At 36.0% G+C, this 25557-nt stretch overlaps 2 protein-coding genes across 3 annotated transcripts in view; both read right to left on the bottom strand.

Annotated features, from left to right (window-relative positions):
• LOC149418670 (oxysterol-binding protein-related protein 9) overlaps positions 1–2733 on the bottom strand; it is a 250556-nt gene extending 247823 nt beyond the window's left edge. For both annotated transcript variants that reach the window (XM_089638914.1, XM_089638916.1), the window contains exon 1: positions 2567–2733. In XM_089638914.1, the coding sequence (XP_089495040.1) occupies positions 2567–2674 (108 nt within the window). In that variant the 5' untranslated portion in view covers positions 2675–2733. The remainder of the gene's footprint in view (positions 1–2566) is intronic.
• Positions 2734–5085: 2352 nt separating this feature from the next.
• Positions 5086–25557, bottom strand: part of LOC149418672 (uncharacterized) — a 64041-nt gene continuing 43569 nt past the window's right edge. Inside the window, exons 2-3 of the mRNA XM_089638615.1 lie at positions 5971–9560; positions 5086–5736 (exon numbers count right to left, since the gene is read on the bottom strand). Coding sequence (XP_089494741.1) covers positions 5262–5736; positions 5971–9560 — 4065 coding nt within the window. The 3' untranslated portion in view covers positions 5086–5261. The remainder of the gene's footprint in view (positions 5737–5970; positions 9561–25557) is intronic.

Below are 25557 nucleotides of genomic sequence, written 5' to 3' on the forward strand. Positions count from 1 at the left end.
CTATTCAAGTTCTGTTGCTATATCATTATTAGCCAGTTGTTGCATCTCCCTGATAACTTAAAAACTAAGAAAACTCCATACATTCAAAAAACAAATGACGCTATGGATCCTTACATCTCAATCATAACAACCATACATTATACACTCTAACCACTCAAACACCCTTCAGACATGTCTCACATTCCTTATTTAATTAACTTAATTTAATTATTACATTAAAAAATATATAAATAAAACCCCATTGCATTACTATAATTATTATGTTTACAATCTGTAAACTTCACGCGCCAGAATACAGGGACGTGCCAAGCGTTTGACTAGCAAGTCTGAGGTCGCGGGTTCAAATCCCAGCGTGCACAAGTAAATTATATTTGATTATTTCACAATTTACTCATTTAAAATAATATATAGTAGGTATATCTGCAGCACGTTCCAGAGTGGAAGATACTCTCAGTATCGCGCTGGTGTAAGACCACCAATTGTTGCTTGAAATGGTGTTGGCCATGTTTGGCGACCAGATCTAAATAGCCAGGTACTTCTCCACCTTCCTCTCCCCCATCTCCTGCCCCTCCTCACCACATTCAGCCTCACAACATACCCCAATTGAGGATTCCACAGTCTCACTGACTCCTGATGGTTGGGAGCAGCTGGGAGTCTTGTACGGTTTTACATAAAAATATATATTAAACTTAAAATTGATCCACTTCAAATGGTCTAATATAAACATGCATTTTAATTTACACATTGCTCATTTGCATGTGTAAATTGCATTTTTGCATCCTTTTGACATTTTTTTCAAATATGCTTGAATTAAGAACATTTTTAATTTCACTGGGAACTAAGCTTTACATTTTGACATTTTTATACTGTAAAGAATTCTGTCTTTATTGTAATGTACTTTGTCTCTAAAGTTAGTAATAAATTATCAAAAACTCTGTACATAAAATTTTAATGTTGTAGAAAATTCCCTAATGTAGAAGAAAATTATATAATTTAATTCCTTAAGATTTTTCTGTATTCTTATATATTTATAATTCTATAAAATTTGACTCGTTGCTCTATTCTGGATTATATATTGCAAAAATATTTTATGAATTTTCTAGACCTTTAGTAGGTATGAAGGTACACAATAACTAGAAAGATAAATGAAAAATCTTAATAAAATTTCATCGTGTAATCTATAATAGTTCATTCCTTTCCGCTATGTGAACAAAGCATAATAAAAACCGTTTTAAAAGCATTACAATACTATGTACATAGAACACAAACATTCTAACTCGACTTGATAAAATATTGGAATCAACAAAAATACATATAATTAGTTTGGTAAAACAGACGGAGTAACTTTCGCTTGGAATTATTGTTTTAAAATCATTTGTATTACTACTAGTTAAATGATGATAAGTTTTTTTCCCCCTAAATGTGATTTTTGCAGAGCACAAATACATAATATTATAAATCTCATTACGAGTAGCACCAGAGGAGACATGTCTGTAAACTTTTGCGGTGTCGCCGAACCGATTTGAAGAACATGGTCCCCTTCACGCACCATAGACAACTCCCCACAGAGTGAAACACGGTTAGGTTAGGTTAGGTTGCAATTAGTTAGTGAGACGCCTCTAACTAATTGCATTATGGTTCTTGAAAACGTAATTTATAAATCACTTGGTAAAGTTGTCGAATTCCGCTTCCTGCAAAGGTTCTTTAAAAAAATAACACTTGATTTCAACTTAGATATCTAATGGAGACAACTCTTTAAGTCGGGGATTTAAGTAAAGTGCACAAAATAGATTTTTGAATTGTTAGTTTGGGTTATTTTAACAAGTTATGCGTATTTCCTAACCTTTAAACATAACATTGATTGAGAAAAAAATGGAACTTTAATGCATCTTTTACCATCTCCCCGACATAAATAGTTGTTTCTTGAAGTAATTGAGTTGAAACCAAGTGCTATTAATATTTTTTGCGTATGCGTGTAGCGGAAGTCGACAAATTTATCAATCACTTTTTTTTAAATGTATTTTTATTATATCAATATCATTATCACTAAGAAAACTATCACCAATAAACTAAAATTAAAAATTAAAGTGAATACTTTCAGATTGGAATAAATAGCATAGGTAAACAATGGAGAGAATTGCTTTTTTATACAATGAGAACTGTCACTATTATTTTGTAATATATACATTATTTCAAGAAAGAGAAATCAGAAAGACATTCTTGATTACGTTCGAATAATAGGTCTGATTCGTGGAAATAAATAATGACAAATTATAGTGTACTATTTTATCTACGGGAAAAACACCGGAGTAACAAATTACCTGGCTAAAATATCATGCAGAAATGTCATGTTTTCGTAGACACAAACAAAAATGTTCAGTTAGATTGTAATTACAATATAATTAAACGATGCTGAGAAGTCGTGTGTAGCTAATTTACTACATGTGAAAATAGGGCGAATTCAGATTTGAATAAAAGAAAAAACAAAAGATTTCCTAGAGACAAGTGCCAGGTTAGCTGTCAAAATCGTACGTGTTTTTAGGCGAAGCAAAAGGCGATCGCTTACCGTATAATAGGAGAGTAGTCCCGCATTGTCATCCAGAACAAACCACCGATATTGCCACCCCTTCATCACATTGGTCCATTTACTCAGGGATCCCTCCATCACTGCCATTTTTCACAAAATAACGTTTAATATTTCAGCCATCTAACTGCCCCGACTAGCACGCAGCTGCGGCCCGGCAGCCATTGCAAACACAGAGCGGTTTTGCCATGTCGAGGGAGAAATCCCCAGATCTAGGGTTAAGCAGAATGTTTCTGGAGAGAAAAGAGAAAGTCATTTCAAACAACATTTCAATTCTGAATGGTGGTCTTATGCCAGGGCAATAGTGAAAGTATCTGGAACGTGCCGCAAGCATACTATAAATATTATTTCAATAAATCAATTGTGAAATAACATAAATTGATAAAATAAAAATTATTTGAGAACGCCGGTATTTGAACCCGCGACTTTCGGATTGCTAGTTGAGAGCCTTACTCTCAAGCATAGAGGCCGTCGAAACTATCTATTCGACATAATTTGAAAGAAGATAAAATGTTATCAAGGGGCTATTAAATTCCAGAATATTCAATTTGGGAGGCGGGTACAAAAAATAGATACGGGTATGGATACTGCCGCCCCGGGAACCATTTATTGGATAACCAACACCCTTGCCATAGTTCACCCCACCCCAAGTGGTTGGCTACGTTTGGTGACTGGGGTGCCCGGGTTTATGGGGTGAGGTTTGTTTAGATCTTGGCGGCGGATAGGTTTGCCCACCTACTGCGTGAGAGAATAGTCTAGGGAAACCCTTGACCTCTCCAGCCGGACTCTCTCAAAAGATCGCCTCTCTCAACCCATCGTCTTGCACCGAAGTGGGAGAGATAAATTCATACGTCTGTCACTCCTGAAAACTTTTTCTCCCAGATTCCTACCCACCCCTCATACTTTTTTCCGTCCCAGAACTTTCTCTCCTTCCTTTCCATAAAAAGACCCTCCAAACAACATCCTCAAAGACGACATAGGCCCTGAGAGATTTTTTTCTCACGGCTAATCTAAAATAATGTATTTGCACATTCCCGAGACGAGTATATCTGCGTATTCAACAAAAATATTATTTGTAGAAAAATTAACGTGGTTTTTGCATTTTTTGACATTTATAGGGATTTTGAAAGTTTTTTTTCTATGGAGTTACTATTTTTGATCTGGCAACCGCTCATAAAAACACAAGTTTGTATTTTCTCTATTTTCACAGTTGTTTTGCCAATCTCTTCAAATGGCACAAAGCAAAACAAGCGCTATCGTTGATAAATGTTTGAAATTTTTTCCAATAGATGGCAGCAATAAAAAAGTTTCATGAAACAAAACTCTCAGTTTTAGTGAATTTTATTTTATTTCAACCTTCGGTCGATAGATGGCCAAAACAAATTTTACAAATTTAGCCGAGAGGGTCGCCATCGTATACAAAATAAAATTTTCATCAAAAATAATAACAATAATTTCGGTTGTGTGTCTTTCAGTAACTCTGATTCAATGAAATCTAGGACATGGATTTACTTTGAATTATTATCATTTTAAAAATTTGAACTGATTGTAATAAAGCCATAAATCCATTAAGTACACACATATTTTTAAAAAGAAAATTATTGTACATCAGTGACTCCTGGACATGGACCCCCAGATTCCTACCCACCCCTCATATCCTTTTCCTTCCCTGAACTTTCTCTCCTTCCTAAAAACCGTCCACACCGCATCACCAAAGATGACCTAGGCCTCCTCAGGGTTTCTCATATATATTTCTCATTTTACTCACTCTTCTTGACGCTTGTATAAACTTCTCTTATTATTCAGTTTGTTGTTTAGGATTAATAATTTTATTTGGCAACCTTGAATCTTTTGACTGATATAGATTCTACAATTATTTTTATGTTCTTATAATTACTTATTAAATAATTTTTCTATTAATCTTTCATTTATATTTCAACATTTTTTTTTTAATTTTGGGCGCCTGCAGACAAGAGTCTGTAGTTGCGGAGACAGTTGCGTTGCAACAGCTGCGGGCATAAAAATCCACTACAGTATTTTTTGTAAGTTGTAGAAATAGTTTGCCAACTGTCGCTGTGACTGAAATCTCCTGTCTGCAGGCGTCCTTGGAGTTAACCGAGTACTTTTTAAAAATTATTCAGATAATTTCTTTGATCTATCATTTTGGTATTTTTTAAATATTTTTCCACGTTCAAGTTCACTTTTAGCTTACAATTTTCAAGAAGGTTATTTTCTTGAAACAATATTTTTTTTATTTTTTCATGTTAGAATTATTGTAGAATTTAATTTGGATTATTTATTTTCAAATAAAATAAAAAAATTAAACTTTTTATTCAAAAGGACACAAAAGTAATTACAAACCTACCTGCTAAAATGGACATGTGAATGCATATTTTGTTAAAATTAGTAAATAATATGGGGTTGCAATAATAATAAAAACAATCTCTTCAGTATCAAAATGGCTAGTTTATTTTTCAATTAAATTATTGTAATGTTTTAAATTCACACACCCATTCATACCGAAAATATTTTACAAGGTGACGCTTTCAAACCATATTCCCCGTTGATGATAGCGTCGTGATTTAAAATTTCAGTCATATCCTATTACTCTTACCACCGATTTATGTACAATTGCTTACACAAAGGCATTTAAATAAATTCTTTTAAATTAGTTTGTTCAATCTTTTCTCCGGAGGTTTCTTCCAAGCTTCATTCTGCTGTAACCTGAGCTGATGAGAACCTGGTTACCTTTTTGTTCCCCGCTGTCCCTCGTTATTGATGGGTCGGATATTCTCTTAACTTCTGCGTTTTGTTCTGTGCTCTCTGTCTTAACTTTCTGTTCCTTCTTTTCTGCAGTTTGTTTCTTTGCATCTATGTCTGCGAATACTGCTTTGTGGTTGGTGTGCTTTGTTTCTTTCTGGACGGGTTTCTGAGTTGGTTTGGTTGGTGCTTCGGGTGCTGGTACTAGTTTAATGGAGGATTCCACTATGCCTGCATCTGCTACAGCTAGCTGATCGAAGTCCTTGCTGTGTGCGTTGGTTTCCGCTACGTCCACGAATGAAGAGGAGAGTGCGCCGTCAAGCTTGCTGACTGTTTGGGTGGCCACGTCGTACATGAAGATTTCCCTGTTCTTTTCATCGCCGTCTTCAGTTCTGTGAACAATAAAAAAAAAATGTTTTAGACACTATAAAATATTTCTTAAACTATGTGGAAAAGTTATAAAGATTTTTGATTCCGATGTTCAGTGGCCGAGTTGGCATTGTGTTTTGGTCGCATCCAAGTGTAGTGTGTCAATCAAAGAACAGATTATCATTTTATAAGGAAAAAAATTAATAATTGGAGCTTGGGGCACTCTAATTCTAATATATAACTTTGTTTGTACATACCCGGTTACAAGGAGGACGACTGACTGCAGGGCCGGAGTGGTGCTCTTTTCCTTTTCCAACCACTTCTTGTAGTTCTCTACGGTGGGTGTCTTAACCAGTCTTTTAAGTGCATCTCCGGTAACAAAGTTGACGCCTTTACCCTTGTTGGGCGCAGCTCTTTCAGAGCGTCCAACGTCTTTATCTGCTTTGGCAAAGTCATAATCGACTGGTGCAAGAACCACCACAGATGTCACTTTGCGACCTTTCAGCTCTGGCACATCGGGCAGTGGGAAGTGAGCTCCGTTAACTTTCAAGGGAAGGTAACGGTTGTACTTTTGATCGTTCAAAGCAACCGGGTCAACGCGCTTGGCATCGTCTTGGACATACTTTCCCGCAACTTGCTGTCCTTTGATGGTATTGGGGTCGAAATGGACCACCTTCATCTCTACATCTTTACTGTTACCATTGACATCAGCATAGCTTTCAAAGCGTTCTGAACTTGCTCCTTCTACATCGAGATCTTTGTCAACGCTCTTAGTGACTTTCTCTCCAGTTTTTTTTACCACAGCTGATACTCGCTCGCTGCCAGCAACTTGTAGTCCTCCCCCAGCTCCGTAGAAGTTAGCCAGCTGATCTGGTGGCAGAGATTCCAGTGGGATGTCTCCCACTTTATCGTAATCAAGGATGCTAATTTGTGCGTTTTCCAAGATGCCTGAAGAGAGAAGTTGTTGCCTCAGCTCATCGGGAACTTCATCAGGGAGTTCGAAATCAAGAGGTTTCTTATTTTTCTCTTTCTTCTCTACCTTTGGTGCCTCTGTAATGATGCTGTTGGGAGTTGATGATACAAAACGAGAGGTTGAGGGTACCTTGGGAAGGAATGTTGATGATTGGAAAATTGGAGGTTTGTTTGTATTGTGTGAAACGTATTGCGTTTGTATTTGCGGCGTTCTTTCTTGGACATCTATCGCTTGATTTTTATTCTGTTCAGGAGCTTTGTTCTGATTCTTCAATGCATAATATTGCTCATTATAATTAACATGCTGTCCAAAATTTTGTACTGACTGTGATTCCTCCTTCGGTGATTGATTGTTGAATGACAGTAAATTATGCTGTCCTTCTTCACTCTTGCGCAACTTTTCTTGGAGTTTATAAATCTCTTGTTGATTCTGTTCGTACGCCGAAATTAGTTCAGCGGATGCGGAAGATTGTTGGTTGTTATCTACGGAAAATTGTTGCTGAATGCTTTGCTGAGTTAGCTGCTGTGTCAACTCACTATGTTGAGGGAGTTTCTGGATTTGAACTTGTGTTTGGGATTGGGATTGAGATTGCTGTGTATTTTGGTACTGAATTTGACTTGGTTGTCCGTTGGGATTTATTAACAAATGCTGCTCGTATTTTGGAATTGAAGAAATCAATTCCCCACCAGGTGGAACGAATTGAGATCCAATGACGTCTTGTTGGAACTGAGGGGGCTGTTGTGGCAATGGTGGCTGTGGTCTAAGATTTTGTTGATGGAACTGTTGTTGCTGTTGTTGTTGTTTTTGCTGTTGTTGCAGTTGTTGTTGCTGGTGTTGTTGGTGTTGTTGTTGATGTATTTGTTGCTGCTGCTGTTGTTGCTGCTGTTGTTGTTGCTGCTGTTGCTGCTGTAGTTGTTGTTGTTGTTGCTGTTGAATATTTGTTTTGACATTCAGACTTTGTTCCTGAGAGAAAGAGTTGTGTGGGGGAGGTTGGCTGTGATTGATCTGCACCGTGACGGGTTTATTTTGGGGCTGAATCGGTTGCTGTTGGTACTTAATGCTCTGTGGAGATTGTGGTGCGAGGCTTTGCGGCGGTCTTGGCCGATTACGCTGTTCTTGTTGCTGGAGAAGTCGCACTTGCTCATAATACCTTTGATTGTATTCTTCCTGGGAAATAGGAACGGGTGGGAGGATAGGCTTCCTGGGAGACTCTCTGAAGTTTTGCGGGGCTCTGACAGGGAGTTGCTGCTCCCTAGGCAATTGTTGTTGAGTTTGTTGAGGTTCAAGCTGTTCTGTTGTTATTGTGTGATAATTCTTTTGCAAGTATTCATGCTCGTTGAAGACGTATTGCTGCTGTGGTGGTCCTTTGTGAATGGGTCGCTGAGGGCCGGGTGGGAACGGTCCTCTTTGCGATGTTGGTCCGCTTGTGGGAAAATCTGGACGTTGCTGGAATTGTGGGGGTGGTCTGGGATTGTTGAATTGTGCTCCCTGGAGGGGAAAATTTGAAGGAGGTTGCCTGTGTCCCGCTCCTTGGGGGGGTCCAAATGGAGGTCCTTGAGGGCTACGCGGTGGGCCCTGCGGGGGACCACGATGAACGTGCTGTGGGGGATTCTGCGCTATTGTAGGTGGATTACTGAAAACTGGAGAAGTGGGTCGATTACCAAACTGATTTTGCGGTGCCCTAAATGGCTGATTGGGGGTATTGACAAGCGGTAACTGTTGATATGTCTGCGGGAAAGGCTGTTGAGGTTGTTGTTGAAATTGAATTCTTTGCTGCGCTTGTTGACTATTTTGCTGGAAACGCTGAGATTGGATCTGCTGCTGCTCGCGTGAAGGTAATTGTTGTCGTTGCTGGAACTGAGGAGGAGGATTACTTTGCTTAGGGGGCTGTTGTTGGGGTAAAGCCACTGCAATATGGGGTGCTGTCTCTTCACTTCCATCAAGTGAATGTTCATGATAACGATGCTGCTTTGCCTCAGAACCAAAAGATATCCGAATACCACTGTCGCTGTGGTAATCTTCGGAATCAGGTTTAATAATTGCCCTCAGGGTAGTCGACGGAGGTGGAGAATATGTCAGGCTTTCAGGGGGAGCGTTAGTGCTGTATTCTTCCTGATAATCTGATTCAATGTTAGATGCAGGGGTGATAGCTGGAATAGGGGTATCGTAGATTACATCCTTGCCATCTCCATGAGGATTCTTCTCATATTTCACATAGAAGACTTGAATGGGTTCCTTCTTCCTCGGCCTTAAAATGGTCTGAACTGGGGGTGCGGGAAGAGACTCATTTGATTCTCTTATGATAATTTCAATAATTGGTTCGGGATGTTCATAATAAGGTATTTGCACTGGTCCATACGGTGGTCCATGGGAAGCAAACTGGCTTCCGCGAGCAGATGCGTATTCATTTTCTTGATAATCGTTTTCAGCGAGTTGATCTCCGGAATTTCCGATGGACAAAATTTTAGGCTGGGCTTGGATTTCATTGCGATTGATAACTTCTTCCAAGTGGTCGGCGTTACCATCGTACAGGGGATCTTTCTGAGAATATTGCACCATGGGCTCCATCTGCACGGCGTACGACGGAGCAGGCAGTGATTGTCTGGTTTTGCTAACCGCTGGTCCATAAGCCGGCCTTCCTTGGTAGAGAGCTCCGAAGTTTCTAGAAGGTTCCACGTACGCGGGCGGAGAGTTAGATATTCTCCTCTCCAGCGAGCGGAAGGACGCGACGCGGGAATGCGGGAGGTTGAGTGAATACTCCAGGTTTCTTCTGTCCCGGATCTCTTCTCCAAGTTCCTTGATCGTCTTCTGGGAGACTGGCTGCTTGTTCTCGATTCCTGTCACGCTAGCGGTGACAGCGCAAAGAGCCACCACCTGAAACAATACAAGAAACAGACATGAGTAAAAGAATTCAAATGACTTAATTTATAACTTGACGTAATGGCCTAATAAGTGTTCTGGTGACCTTCATTATACGCTGGTTATACACATAATGTTTGTTACAAAAGAAAGTTATGAACGCTGGAAGAAGTAGCTGGGCTTATCTTGTTATGGCCTCGTCGCACCTTGTACGGACCTTCGCTTCTCGTCTTCCGGTTGGTAATATCTCCGCTGATATCTTCTCTACCGGTCTTCAGCAGCAGCTTTTCGCAGTTTCTCCCGACTCTTTCCACGGTTTCTGTTATCTACAGTTAAAATACAGCAAATTGATTCAATTAAGATCCGCGTGATATCGGCGTTATTGCTATTACATGCTTATTAACTGCGTGGCCAATAGAAGTCAACCCTGAGACCCTGCTTCAATATCAAACGAGAAATCCCATCTGATGATATTGCGTATACTCTGTAAGACTTATCAATTTTAAAGTTTTTTTAACACATATCAGTTACTTTTCAATAATCATGTGGCACTGAAGCTAACGAAGGTACGTGAAAAGTACGTGAAAATATTAGAAAAAAATAAACTTAACTTTCTATCCTTCCTTTTTTAAATATATAATTTTCATTTCTCTTAAAATTTATCCACCTATGTTTTGTAAATTCCTTCGGTTCCATATTTATTGTACTGATAAGTGTTTTTATTTTTATTTTTAATGTGAAACCGCACAAGAGTCCCATCTGCATCCAACTGGAGCCAGTCGGACTATGGAATCCCCAAATGGGGTACGTTGTGAGGCATATAATGGGTAAAGTGAATATGAAAAAAAATTGTTATTCATCATTTGTTTTTTTTAATTGTAAAATCGCACAAAGGGCTCATTTGCTCCCAAGAGTCTGTAGACATTCCCAATCGGGGTATATTGTGAGGTTGAAAGTAGTGAGGAGGGGAATGAAATGGGGAATAGGAAGGTAGTGAAGTATCTGGCTATTCAGATCTGGTCAGCAAACACGGCCAAAGCCATTTCAAGAAACGTTTCAATTCTGAATGGTGGTCTTACACCAAGGCGATACTGAGTATACTGATATACTACAAATTATTTTAATTGAGTAATTTGTGAAATAATACAATTTAATTAATATAATTTAGGATTTGAACCAGCGACTTCCAGCTTGCTATTCGAGAACCTTACCCCTTAACCATGGAGGCCGTCAATATGTATGTACTGATATGCTATCTCTGTACAATATTTGTAAATTTTCGACGTGTATTATGACTGTAAAAGCCCTACGGGCGTTCAATACTTACATTAATTAATTAGGTCCTCTAGTCACGAAACAAAGCACCCAGTAAATTATTAATATTTCTCCGCAGTACGTTTAATAATAGCACCCTTATAAGACGATGAGACTTGCCCTACATCTTACCTAACTACTTGCTTATAAAAATATATCCTCTTCACAATATTCTAAAATCCCGCCGAGCCGCACAAAAACCGCTCGACACAATAAAAGAAAGCAACCAGTTTCGAGTTTCAAATAACGTGTTATCATCGTGTTACGCAGCCAGACACGCCGGCGGAATTGTAGGTCAGACCTTCGAGCTTTGATCTTCAGGCTTTGAGCTTCGAGAAGGAAGAACCTTGAAACGGAATTCTGAACAGACCGACAACAAATTCTAACGAACCGAATTAAACCGGCAGTAAATAAGCACTGGTGACTGGTGACCCAATAACATTATTCCATACGTAAGTGCCTACCTACGCACGGCGGACAAACCTGTTTGGTGTTTGGTGCCAAGCCTTCCGAATTATTTTAACGTGTCAATGGTTCTAGGAGAGAGCCCAATTTGTATTGTTTTAATAATATATTTTGTCGTTTATTTCATTATCAACATTATAGTGATCTATTTTTCGGATGTTATGCCGTGTTTCACTTCCTCCCCCTTTAGCCAACATTTCAGATAGCTTGCAGAGTCCTTTAATAATAATAATAATAATATTTAGATGATTTGCATAGCGTCGTTTTTGTGCAGAATCACCTTAAGGGCACTAACAGGTTTGTGCTGAAAATTATTTTATTTATTCGTTAAATTTCATCAAACAAATAACCGACATACTTAAATTTAAATCAACACTAAAAACATTTTTTTTAAACAAATGTCACTACACCTTAAATGAATACCCTACATGAATTAAATACCTCTGTTTTTTTTAATTTTTATTTACTGTTATTTATTTGTTAACATGTAATTGTTGGGTTATGTAATATAATGTGCATTTGTTGGGTTAGCTGGAAGAAATAGGATGTAACCTATAAGCTATACCCTTTGTACTCTTTTTGTGCAATAAGTATTTTTTGAATTTGAATTTGAATTTGATACCGTGTTGAATTTGTTAATTTTTTCGGCATTCGCTTGAATTTAGATGAATATTTAAAATAATAAGCAAAGGTGCATGCAAGAAAAAGGTCAGATCTGAATGATCAGGTACTTCCAAACCTTCCTTTCCCAATCTCCTTCCCTTCACCGCTAACTTCAGCCTCACAACATACACCAATTAGGGATGCCCTAGTCAAAATAGCTCCGCACAGCTAGGATTCTTAATAAGTAGGTACTTGAATATGAATTGAAAACACTTCTTTCCTATCAAAACACATCGAAGAACCGTGAATTTTAATATTAACTTTAAATAAACATTCCGATCGTTCTTTTCCGTTACTTACGTGAGTTTATAAAACAAGGCTAAAGGCATTTTGACATAATACTGCTGTATTTCTAGCAAAAAAACGCTCCACATCGTAAATAACTTACATAAAATCTATTTCGTGCCAAAATAAACCCGTTTTTAGCAAAGTGTGGAATTTTACAGTTTAATAGATTCGATACGGTTGTCAGATTGAACTACGGTATAACTCATGTAATACGGATAGATAATAAGCACTTTATTTGCAAATAACGTAGACGTACATACATTATTATTTAGCCTTTTCACCTACATTCACGGTCGCATTCTACCTTGAGGCAATTCTAGCGCCAATTCGTTAGCTGCGATATACTTCTTTAGGGTGTTTATCTCAACTAATTATAAAAATTATCACGGTCAGAAACCACCTTGGGAAGTAGAGAAAAATATTTTCAACAAAGAAAAAAAAAGGGACACAAAAAAGAGGGTAATTTATTATTTTGATTTAAGGCTCAAGAAAAGAAGAAGAAGAGTAAGGAATCCATTTCCAGTTTCGAAAATATGCTGCATCCACTTTATTATTCAAGCAAGCCTTACTTTGACTAGGGACGGGTTGTTTCAGAGAATTTGAACAATTCTTAAAATTTAAAAGTCAATTTTCAAGGACTGTGAAAGATTTTTCAAGTTTTGTTATTATTTCAGTTCTGACAAGCAACTAACCTATAATTATGTAATAACAGAACTTGAATAGGACTTTCACAGAACCCGAAAATGAACGTTGAAAGTTGATGAATTGTTCAAATTCTGTAACCCATTCTAAGCTTTTCAATATTATGGTACGTAGCTGTCCAAAGAAAGTGATGTTTCTTAGGACAAATGGTATAATTCCTTATTTGAATAATTCCTTAATTATTTGTATAAGTACCTACTTATAAATTTGATGATTTACAGGAAATTTTAGTTTCAATCCATAAAAAAAAGAATATTCGAAACATCCTTTTTTGGACGTCTACCAACTGTTTACAGAACTACTAGTAATCACGATTTTATTAATATTACTCATGTTTCCACTTGTTGGTTGTGGATTGTTTTAAGGAATTGCCTCCTAGCCACAATAATGATAATATTTACCACGGCCACGGTACAATCGTGCACACAAAACCTTTCATAGAGAAGGTTCATTACCATTATTATTGAATAATGACGCAGCGTGACTTTGCGACTTAGTGAATTTAAAAGTAAGTTTATAACTCAAATACAGAAAATACGATTCAGGTGAAATGCAACAAATCATAAATCGTTTTTTCATTAAAACACCGAACAATTTTATTGTTTATTCTATAAATAGGGAAAGTTATATTTATAAGGCATTTTGGTTAAAATAATTTAATTTGTGGCTTACCCCAATATTAATGTTATATGACGATCAATAATATTTGCGAACATGCGTTTCTAGTTCCCACTTATGTACTTTGCTGTGTTTTTTTATGATTTTTATTATTGCTATTACTGTTATTTGATTTGATCCTACTTACCTTCATTATAAGTGGAAAATTTTACTAGTACAATTATTTAGGACTTGTTTAACTCGACGCGACGCTTTGAACCAATCGACCAGTAACCGGTCAGCGGGATAACAAAGATTCCGAGAGTATTATGGAAATCCACTTATTCTCATCTAGTCTCTAGATGTAAACACCAATTCGTTGTTTCTCAGACACACATATTTTAAATATTTAGATCTTAGCTCCCAATTTTTTTACCGTGAGGTATATGCAAAAAAATTAGGTATATGCGAAAAACCTATGTAAAACCGTGAGACATATGTGAAAAACCTATGTAAAACCGTGGGATATATGTGGAAAACCTATGTATAACCGTGAGGTGTGGGCGTAAAACACATATAAAACCGGGAGGTAAATTGTAAAAACCCATGTAAAACCGTGAAGCATATGTGGAAAACCTATGTAAAACCGTGAGGTATGTGTGGAAAACTTGTGTAAAACCGTGGGGTGCATGCGAAAAATCTATATAAAACCGCGAGGTAAATTCTAAAAACCCATGTAGTACCCATCAATAATAAGTTTTTTTATATATTTTTTTCTTTTTGTAACATATAAATTTAATGATATCCTCATTGGGATCTCCCGTGCTGAGGATTTCATTTACGTGTTATAAAAATAAATGAAGTAGTATCGATAATATAATGTTATTATAAAAACATTAAACAGTGTTTTTTCTGACATATTTATAATACCTATGTGTGTATAGTTTTTGTTCTTCCGATGAAGACGATGGGTATGAAAATACCATCAGAAGATCTATTGCTGAAACCCCTACTACACTGTCATAACAGAGCTCGTCCTGAGTGAACACGAACAGTTGTAAAATCATTATAATTTAATTTAAATTATTTTTAAGATGTTGTGATTCTCTGCAATAATCGTCACTAGCAGTTAAAAACCCGCTCCGCGGGTTTTTTTCTGCTAGGCCCTGCGGGCGGCACTTCGTTGGGCTTCGCCCATTTTAAGTGATACTAACAACAGTTACATTTAATAGGTAGATATTAGGTCATTCACAGAGAGAGGGTGAGTACATATTGTTAAAACACGGAACAGGAAGGCGTTTAGGCATAATAAGAATGACAGTTGTTCGGGTAAAACTTTACCTTTCCCGAATAATTGCCTAAATGGCTAAAGGTAAATTAATATAGGTAAATATTCGGAATCGCTGGACACGGAAAATATGAAATATTTTTAAATAATACCTTCTGATTTACCTTAATTACTATAAAAGGAATCGAACAGCATTTGGGAAAATTTTAATTTTAGCTTTTTAATTTTTAATTACGTAAAATGAAAACGCTTTCGCTGTATGGGATGACAGCCTGAAAAATTTCTGTTGATAACATTTTCTTTTGTCGGTATTCCTGAAATGAGCGGCTAGAGACAATTGAAAAACGTAAATTAATAAAATATAATGTAATACAATATTCCGGCAAAATAGTGCCTACTTAGCACAAATGATTTTTTGACTATTATTTTATTTAAGCTCACCTATAATAAAATAACCTAACCTATAATAATCCAGCCTAACCTATAATAATCCAGCCTAACCTATGTCCTAACCTAACCTAAAATAATCCAACCTAAGCTATATCCTATCCTAACCTATAATAATCTAACCTGACCTAAGCTTACCTCACCTATAATAATCCAACCTAACCTAACCTATATCCTAACCTAACCTATAATAATCCAATCTAGCCTAACCCAACCTAACCTAACCGAACCAATCCTAACCTAACCTATCCTTACCTAACCTAACCTATACAAATCCAACCTAACCTATAATAACCCAACCTAACCTAACCCATAATAACCCAAACTAACGTTACCTAACCTAACATAACCTGACTTATCCTAACCTATAATAATCCAACTTAATCTAACCTTATCTATAAACTAACTTGAACTATACTAATCCAACCTAATCTAACCTAACCTAGCATAACCCAACATAGCCTATCCTAATCTATAATAACCTTTTTTTAAATATTTCCTTACTTTTAAAAGAAACCAAATTACCAAAATAATATTTGCATAGAGTAAATTATGGTAAAATTATTTGAATTCGACCAATCAGAGGGCCCAGACCGTCCAGACGATCGCATAATAATATTATAGATGCCATTGCAAAGTTTAAATAAACTTCCAGAAGAAATCTTTTTATAAAACGCTTGTCAATGGTCAAATAATTTTGCATATTTAAATATTCGCGCCAGCCACTTTCGGTTCGTTCTTTCGCCGCCAGAGGAGCGCTCTGTCGGCTATCTATTGACACGGTGCGTATCGGCCATGTTGAATGAACGCGTGCTTTTTTCGTCAAACGTCAAACGTAATCACGTAATTGTGGATAATTTTCACTGTAATGTAATTAATCCAATGGATCATGAACTTTCTAAAACATATTTTCTTCGATATTATCCAAAAATTGTATGAGCAGAAACGATAATTTTGAAGAAATATCGTATTACATGTGGCGATTCTATTTCAGTATGAAATCGTGTCTTAATCTTTAAAGTCTTATTTAAACACAATTTGAATTTGACCAATCACAGGGCCTACATCGTCCAGACGCTGGGACAATAATACTATTAGATTATACCTCTTCCTCGTCATCCTCTCTCGTAAAGCGATCACCGAGCGCAACTATCAAATATAGTAATCTTGTTCATCATTATCACTGTTATTATTACTACTTGTCGGTAGGCCAGAAGGTGGAAGGAGAAAGGGAAGGGAGGAAAGAGAAGGCCAGAGAAAGAATCGGTTCCGTGAAGTTAGTGTGAAAGGTGGCGGTCGGTTCCTTTGAGTTATACCTGAGACGTTCAGCCTTCAACCACTCGGGTACCGTTGTGAATAAATTGATCAGATTAAGATCAGAGAGTTCATTGAATACATAGTGGCTTTGATGTGACCAACAAGAGAAAAATGTTTAATTTAGTTGTTATAATATTTAAGTATTATTAATTTAATAATGTTGTTAAATTAACCGTAAAATTCATAGGTTACGAGTAATCTGACTGTTAAAAATGTGAATGCATGACATGATATATTTCCTAGTAAAATTTTAGTCATTCAGAATATATCTGAACATGTCTTCACGCAGGTGCCCTTTTCCGAATAAATATAATGGATGAGATGCGAAACTATTATAATATTGAAGGACACGTGTTCTAACTTCCTCATAACCTACAATAACAACACGACAAAATACACTATTCCACTGCAACACACATAAGCGCAATGGTGATGTCGATATATTTAATATTAACTTTGCGAATTTTGTGGATTACGTAAAAGACTTATTATTATTATTAGACAACACTATTCCTAAATAGAAGTTATATTTTTGTAAACCAGTCAAATCGCTGTATTTTTTAATTTATGTTCTTGTTATTTTTAATTTTGTTTCTTGCATATATTATTTTTTAATGTAATTTTATTTTTATTATTTCTTTCTTATGTTTCAAAACTGTCATTAAAATTGTACCACCTACACTACATGTAAAAGCCCTCTGGGCGTTAAATAAATAAATAGCATTTTCGTGCTTGTTATTAAATTTGTCGCAGCATTCATTATAGGCCTCCAGTCACATTTTCAACAAAAAAACGTACGATTTGAATAGATTTTTTTAGTAAATTAATAGCATTTCATATCAGTAAGTGTAGCGTGTTCTATAACACTTTGAGTGAACTGTAAAAAAACGATAACTAAAGCTCATTCAATTGGTTTGTAAATAGCACGGGAATAATTGGAAGAAGGAAAACAGCTTACCTGAACTCCCATGAATCCGGGCAAAAATACGGGTTTTCGATGCACTTTGCACTGGTGAATTTTCCTCCACAAACGAGACGAACAACAAATGAATTTATTTCGGTATTTACACATATGATACGACGACGAAATTTTAGGTGGCACCTTCTTGATGTACGACACGAGCTCGACTGGTATTTGCGACAATTAGTGCAACATAAATGTTCATAATGTCCAATGTGGGTAGGACTGTTTATAGGGAAGGAAATGGATAGTAGGAAAAATGGTAGGTAATTCAAAAAGCTGTTTCAATACTAAACATTCCGCCCGCCTTGAGGAAATGTACAAATTTTCTCAACAATCGACATAAAAAAAAGAAGATGAACAAAATATATATATATATAAACTTAAGTTAATGTAACGAAAACTAAAATTAGAAACTAAATAGAACAAAATTTATTCGATAGGTAATCGATATAGTTTCACTACGGGGCGTTTAAAAACACCCTGTGGCGTACGAACTGAAACGACACGAACAATTTTATCAGCGCCAGGAAATAATTCAATAACTCGCCCAACGGGCCAACGCATGGGCGCAGAATGTGAGTCGTCAATCATTACTAGGTCGTCGACTTTCAGATTGGGTGATGATGATGACCACTTGTTCCGTTGTTGAAGAGTGTGTAAATATTCTTTTCGCCAACGATTCCAAAAATGTTGAGACATTTGTTTCAATAATTGCCAGCGCGATAGACGGTTCATTGGTACGTCCACAAAATCTTCTTCAACAACAGAAACTAGAGGAGCTCCAATCAAAAAATGCGCTGGAGTCAGGGCGTCCATTTCAGACGGATCCGTTGACATCGCGCCAATAGGACGAGAATTTAAGATTGCTTCGATACGAGTCAAAACAGTAGCTAGCTCTTCAAAAGTGAGTACTTGATTTCCCACCACCCTTTTCAAATGATGTTTAGTTGATTTAATTCCAGCCTCCGATACTCCGTTAAAGTGTGGTGCGGAGGGAGGATTAAAGTGCCAGATAATTGAACGAATGGCAGTAGCGTCTATAAGTGTGTTATTGTTTTCAGGTAATCTTAAAAATTTAGAAAGACCTATATGATATCTATTGGCACCGACAAAGTTGGTACCACAATCGCTATAAATGTTTTGGCAAAGTCCACGACGAGAAATGAATCGATCTAATGCTGCTATAAATGCTTCAGTGGATAGATCTGACACTAATTCCAAATGAACGGCTTTAGTCGATAAACAAACGAAAAGACATAAATAGGCTTTATAGGTTTTAGCGCCGCGACGCCTACTTTCGCGGACTACAAACGGACCTCCATAATCGGTTCCTACATTTAAAAATGGACGACCTTCTCGAAAACGGGAAGCGGGCAAGTTACCCATCAAGGGTAAACTACCACGCGGGTTGTTTTTAAAACAAGAGATACATTTGCTCAAACGATGTCGAATTACGTTACGAGCCGAAATTATCCAATATTTTAATGATAGTATAGATTGCAATGCACGCGGACCAGGATGAAGGTACAAACGATGGTAATAATCTATTATTAGAGTTGTTAAATGACATTGCTTTGGTAAAATAATAGGATGTCTAGAGGTTTCCGACACTACTTGTGCAAAGCGAAGACGTCCGCCCACCCTTAATATTCCAAATTCATCGATAAAGGGAGCAAGTCTTTGCAGTTGCGGTGAACACACATTATGCGAGATTACATTATCTATATCTTGTTTAAAATAAATATTTTGAACGAATTTAATGCAACAGGTCAAAGATAAATTAATTTCTTTCAACGAGAGTGTGTTGCAACTTATCTTTGATTTCAAACTTAATCTATTAATAAATCGACGACACCAAGCTATAACTCGTAATAATTTCGATAGTGATGAAAATTTCAATAGAAACTCTTGGTCACGAGTCGACACATTAGTTGATAATGAAATTAGATTCTTCGATTTATACTCTGGTATTTGTTCTACCGGAATATCTTGAGGTTTAACAAAGGACCACTCCTCTACGGGTGACGATATAAAACGTGGACCATACCACCATAAGGAAGATTCGGCAATTTCACTTGGAAAAACTCCTCGTGACCCCAAATCTGCAGGATTTTCTTGCGACGAAATGTGAAACCAATGTTCATAAGGTAGACTTTGAATGATGGTTTCAATACGATTTGCAACGAAAGTTTGCAAACGAAACGTAGGTGTTTTTAACCACGCCAAAACAATAGTGGAATCGGTGAAAGCTATAATGTTTTCTATTTGAAGTCGATCTTTATATACTTCTTTACAATAGGTTAACAGCTTTGCCAACAAAACTGCTCCAAGCAGTTCAAGCCGTGGAATAGATATCACCTTAATGGGTGCAACTTTTGATTTAGATAGTAAAATGTGGCTTGAAATTTCTCGATTATTGATTGCAATCAAATAAACAACTCCACAATATCCTCGTTCAGAGGCGTCAGAAAAACCAACCAGTATACAACGACTTTTTTGAGACGTAGTAACAAAGCGATCAATTCTTAACTTTGATAGGGAAGGAAGTTCCGTTATATATTTCTTCCACTTCAAACTCATTTCCATGGGGATTACCTCATCCCAACCAAGTTGCAACTTCCACAATTCTTGCATGAAATATTTAGCGACAAAAACGACAGGGTTAATGAATCCCAATGGATCATATAATCGTGCTATGGTAGATAGCATTGTACGTTTTGTGCAGTGGTCACTAAAAGCATTATTAATTTTATATGTAAATTTATCGAGCGACGGGATCCATTGAATACCTAATATATTAATATTTTTCTTATCACCGTCAAATTCAAAACTTAATGGTACTTCCCGATAATTGAGAGGAATGTCTTCTAAAACTTCAGGATAATTGCTAGTCCATTTTCGTAATTCAAAACCACCCTTTTGAAGTAATGCATTCAACTCCATGATGTAAAATCGAGCGCTTTCCAAAGTTTGCGCACCACTGACAATGTCATCTACATATGTGTCATTAATTAATATGCTTGCAGCCTTTGAATAGTTAGTACTTTCATCAGCTGCTAATTGATGCAATGTTCGAATAGCTAAGAAAGGGGCACTTGCTGTCCCATATGTGACCGTTTGTAATTCAAATTCTTTTACGGGATGATTGCGCGACTCCCGCCATAATATATGTTGATAATTACATGAGTTTGAATCCATGAGGATTTGTCGATACATTTGACGTATGTCAGCTGTAAAAACGACTTTGTGTATACGAAAGTTACACATCAATTCGACTATGTCCTTTTGTAATTTTGAGCCCACGAAAAGTATATCATTCAATGCAATACCCGATGATGTTTTGGTACTTGCATCAAAAACGACTCTCAAACGAGTTGTAGAACTTGTCTCCTTGATTACGCCGTGATGTGGTATGAAATAGTTTCCAACTGGTGACCGAGGTGGTATTTCAATCATATGTTCCAAAGTTAAATACTCTCTCATAAAAGAAATATATTGCGATTTGAGATCAGGATTTGAATCCAGCCTCTTTTCTAAATGCATAAAGCGCGACAATGCGGTGTCATATGACTTTCCCAATTTTTCTGGGCTTTCCTTAAATGGTAAAGCTACGACATACCTCCCGTCTTTGTTACGGTAGGTATTTTCAATATACAACTTTTCACACCGAATTTCATCAGGGGATCGAATTTCTTTCAAAGAGGGGACATTTTCGATTTCCCAAAAACATTTAAGTTTATCCTCAATTGAGTCATCCATTGAAGTAAAAAATGAATTTATCGAATCATTTGACGATCCGACATTTCCCATTAAAACCCATCCTAATGTTGTTTCGATGGCAATAGGTTCATTTGCTTTGCCGACCAATTTACCTGGGCCTAATAATGAGGCAAAAATATTACTTCCGAGTAGAATGTCAATTGCTGATGGCAAGTAGAAGGTTGGGTCTCCTAATTTGAGTCCTCTAATATGTTGCCAGTCATGTTCAACGATATGAGACGACGGCAAGTACGATGAAATGTTATTGATAATAAGGAAATCTGTTGTAATACCAGACTCCTTCGAGGCGACAGGACGAAAATTTGTTTTTACTAATCCGTTTGATCCAATTGTGCGAGTGCCACCAATACCGACGATAGAAAATGAATGTTTACTTGAACGAGAAAAGCCGAGGCGTTTTGCACACTCCTCCGAAATGAAATTAGCCTGACTCGCCGAGTCCAAAAGAATTCTTGCTTTTTGAAAAACGCCATTTTTTCCTAATATTTCCACGTAGGCTGTGGACAACAGTACCGATTTACTATTTTTATTGTAGAACGTTGTTAACGCAAGTGGTTCAGAATTTTCTTGATTTTCAGAATTTTCCTGATTTTCAGTATTTTCAAACATTTTCTTTGGAAAATGCAACAGACTGTGATGTCTAGCTTGACACTCATTACAAGAGAAACGAGACTGACAATTTTTTGCATTATGTTTATTTTGTAAACAGTTGAGACAGAGCTTGTGCTCCTTGGCGAATGAAAATCTGTCCTTTGGTGACAGACGTAAGAATTTTTCACATTTATTCAGATAATGTGACGATTTACACACAAGACATTTATTTACGACATTCGACACAAAAGAACTAACATTATTATTATTATTATTCGAACGATTTTTAATGTTATATGCTTTCGAGGGGCTTTTATTAAAGATTTCCCTTTGTGACAGACTTTCCGGAAAAACGCCCAACGCGGTCTCTTTAGCTAGACATTGTTGCTCCAAAAAATGTAATAATTGGTCAAATGTAGGCACTTTTTCCAATTTATTTTGAATTTCAAATTCAATACGTAATTCTTTTGGTAATTTACGTAAAACAATATGTAATAATAGGAAACTCCATTCATGTACTGGAAAATGTAATGCCATTAAAGCCGCTACGTTTTCCTTCAATATTGAAATAAATTTCCTCAAGTTATCATTGGCTTTGACAATTTGACATGACAATATTAACTCTATATGGGTATCTGCTATTAACCGAATGTTTTCGAATCTTGCCTTTAACAAATTGTAGGCAACAATATAATTTTCTTCCGAAATAGGAAGATGTTTAACACAAATAAATGCTTCTCCAGATAAACTACTAATTAAATAATGCATTTTTTGTACAGGATTTAACGTATTATTTGAATGTATTAACGAATCAAAAGTATTTATGTAATTTACCCATTCTGTTGAAATTCCAGAAAAATTTATCAATTTAATTTTCGGAAGTGAAATATTTGAATTCTTAGTAACATTTTTACTTTCAAAATCATTTTCGAAGTTTTCCGGAAACAATTCACTGTGATGTGACTGTATTTCGTAATAAATATCTTGAAATTCCGAATATTTAGTTTCCAAAGTTGCAATTTCAGATTCCTCCTTTTTCGAAGTTTCCAAAAACATATGACACTGTACGAAATTATCTCTAACTGTTGTTATATCCGAAAAACGTGCTTTAAAAATCATCTTATCTGATAAATCCGATGTTTTTAAAGCCTTAACCGCCGACGCGCGAATACTTTCTAGATCTAAAATCGCCAATTTATATTTAATCGCGTTCGATGCCATATTTGCAGATTTAAGAAAAGTATTTTAGTAAACAAAATTCCGAAAAACAACAACAAACTATTTTGACAGCTAGATAATTTGTAAACAATGTATTCCAATATGGCCGTCCAATTGACAGCTGACTACTCAGTAGTACCAACTTAAAAACCAGCCACTTTCTGATTATTGAAACAATCTGTTTTACCGACACGAGAATATTCAAAAATAATTGCACCTACCTACTTCAAATTTGAAGGTAACAAATTTAAGATTACCCACCGAATTTGCAAACAATATTGACAATATTCTAGGTACTAAATTTATGCTTCTATTATTGAATAATGATTCTAAATTGTTGAAACAGCTTTTAGACAGGGGAATGGATGACAAGGTTGTGATATTCAAAAAAACAATTGAATGGCTAATTGAACCGATGTTCAATATCCAACCAGATCGATATCCGGGGAGAGGACCAAACAATGTAGCGTGTTCTATAACACTTTGAGTGAACTGTAAAAAAACGATAACTAAAGCTCATTCAATTGGTTTGTAAATAGCACGGGAATAATTGGAAGAAGGAAAACAGCTTACCTGAACTCCCATGAATCCGGGCAAAAATACGGGTTTTCGATGCACTTTGCACTGGTGAATTTTCCTCCACAAACGAGACGAACAACAAATGAATTTATTTCGGTATTTACACATATGATACGACGACGAAATTTTAGGTGGCACCTTCTTGATGTACGACACGAGCTCGACTGGTATTTGCGACAATTAGTGCAACATAAATGTTCATAATGTCCAATGTGGGTAGGACTGTTTATAGGGAAGGAAATGGATAGTAGGAAAAATGGTAGGTAATTCAAAAAGCTGTTTCAATACTAAACAGTAAGTTTTTATAATGATTGAGGCATCCATAGCACAGTACTGAAATGCCTCATAAATATGTAGATAAATGGAAATTTTAAAGCTCTCTAGCTCATGGTGCACCTTTAAGAGGATCCAATTAGAAAAATTTCAACGTAATCAGCCACTCATAAAGCAGATGGCGATAACTGATGGTGATAATGAAATTCCAGATTGAAAATATTAAAATATTAAAAAAATTTCCGACCCTACTCAAAAGTACTTAATTTTCCACTTTATACAGTAAAAAAACATATCCGAAAAGGAGTTCGCAAGCATTGATGTATCCTTTATGTTCGTAAGTTATAAGTAGGAGATTTAATACTTCGAAACATGTTATATACATGTTTTATACATGTTATAGCACACTCTTAAAAATGTAACTTAACCGTAAAATGTATAATATACCTCATATGCATATATGTCAGCGACATGTCATTGGTACCAATTATTGTACTAACTTTTATAATTTTGTAACTATTGTCATCTATGTAATTATGTACTGTTTGTTTCTGCAATAAACAAAATATAAAATATAAAATATATATGACTGATAATTTTTTTTCTATCGCTAATCACCATTTTGTGTGATTTCGTTTTGTAAAGATGCGCTAATGTGTAACTTATAATTAATTAATAATGATTTTAAGCTTCCATTGAAAATTTCCTAAAACTACCGCAAGAGACTATTTGTCTTATTTTTCTACCATCGATAAATCTTTTTTTTTATAAAGCGTTTTTCTAATTTTCTTGTTATTATTTATTATTTACAAAAGTTTACAACCCTATGACATTATTGGTTCCATGCTAACTCAACACAGTGACTATTCAACACACTGTGATATAAAGTCATTAAAAACGATGAATAAAAAAAATTTAACCTAACCTAACCTACTTAACCCAGTTAATAAAGATTTTGTTTCATCACTTTCCATGACTTTATATAACTTTTTAACGATGTGATTAATTATCATTTTGATGATTTGTCCGTTCACCGACATTATTATTTCAACATGAATTCCCTCACCAAACACAAGATCCTTGTCACTTTACGGTGAGGAAAATTTGACTTCATTAATAATCAGTATGTGTATTAAAAAAACAGATGTTAAAAATAACATTTAAAATTGCCTTTTTAGTATTAAAAATTACAGACATGGAAGACAATTATTTTTTAAATTTTATTTTATTAAAACGTTCCCATGAAAAAGTGGTTACCCTAATCCATTGTATTTTGTCTAGTCAGAGAAAAGCGCAATATGGCCTCAGGTCGCTAATACGTTATAACCAGCCCACGTGACAGTTTGTTCTGTTCGAGTTAATGAACTTGCAATATCGACTGCCCCATTTACCGACAATATATGTATTGTATCGAGAGTAAATAATACAACAATGATTATATCCATCTCCAGGCTTCAGGCCACCGGTAGTGATGAATAAAAAAAATGTTTTTTTGTTATTTGTTTTTGGGGTATTATGCCGTGTTG

This window comes from Hesperophylax consimilis, chromosome 13 (genome assembly GCF_061612785.1).
Source record: "Hesperophylax consimilis isolate HC1 chromosome 13, BYU_Hcon_1.0, whole genome shotgun sequence".
Lineage (NCBI taxonomy): Eukaryota > Metazoa > Arthropoda > Insecta > Trichoptera > Limnephilidae > Hesperophylax > Hesperophylax consimilis.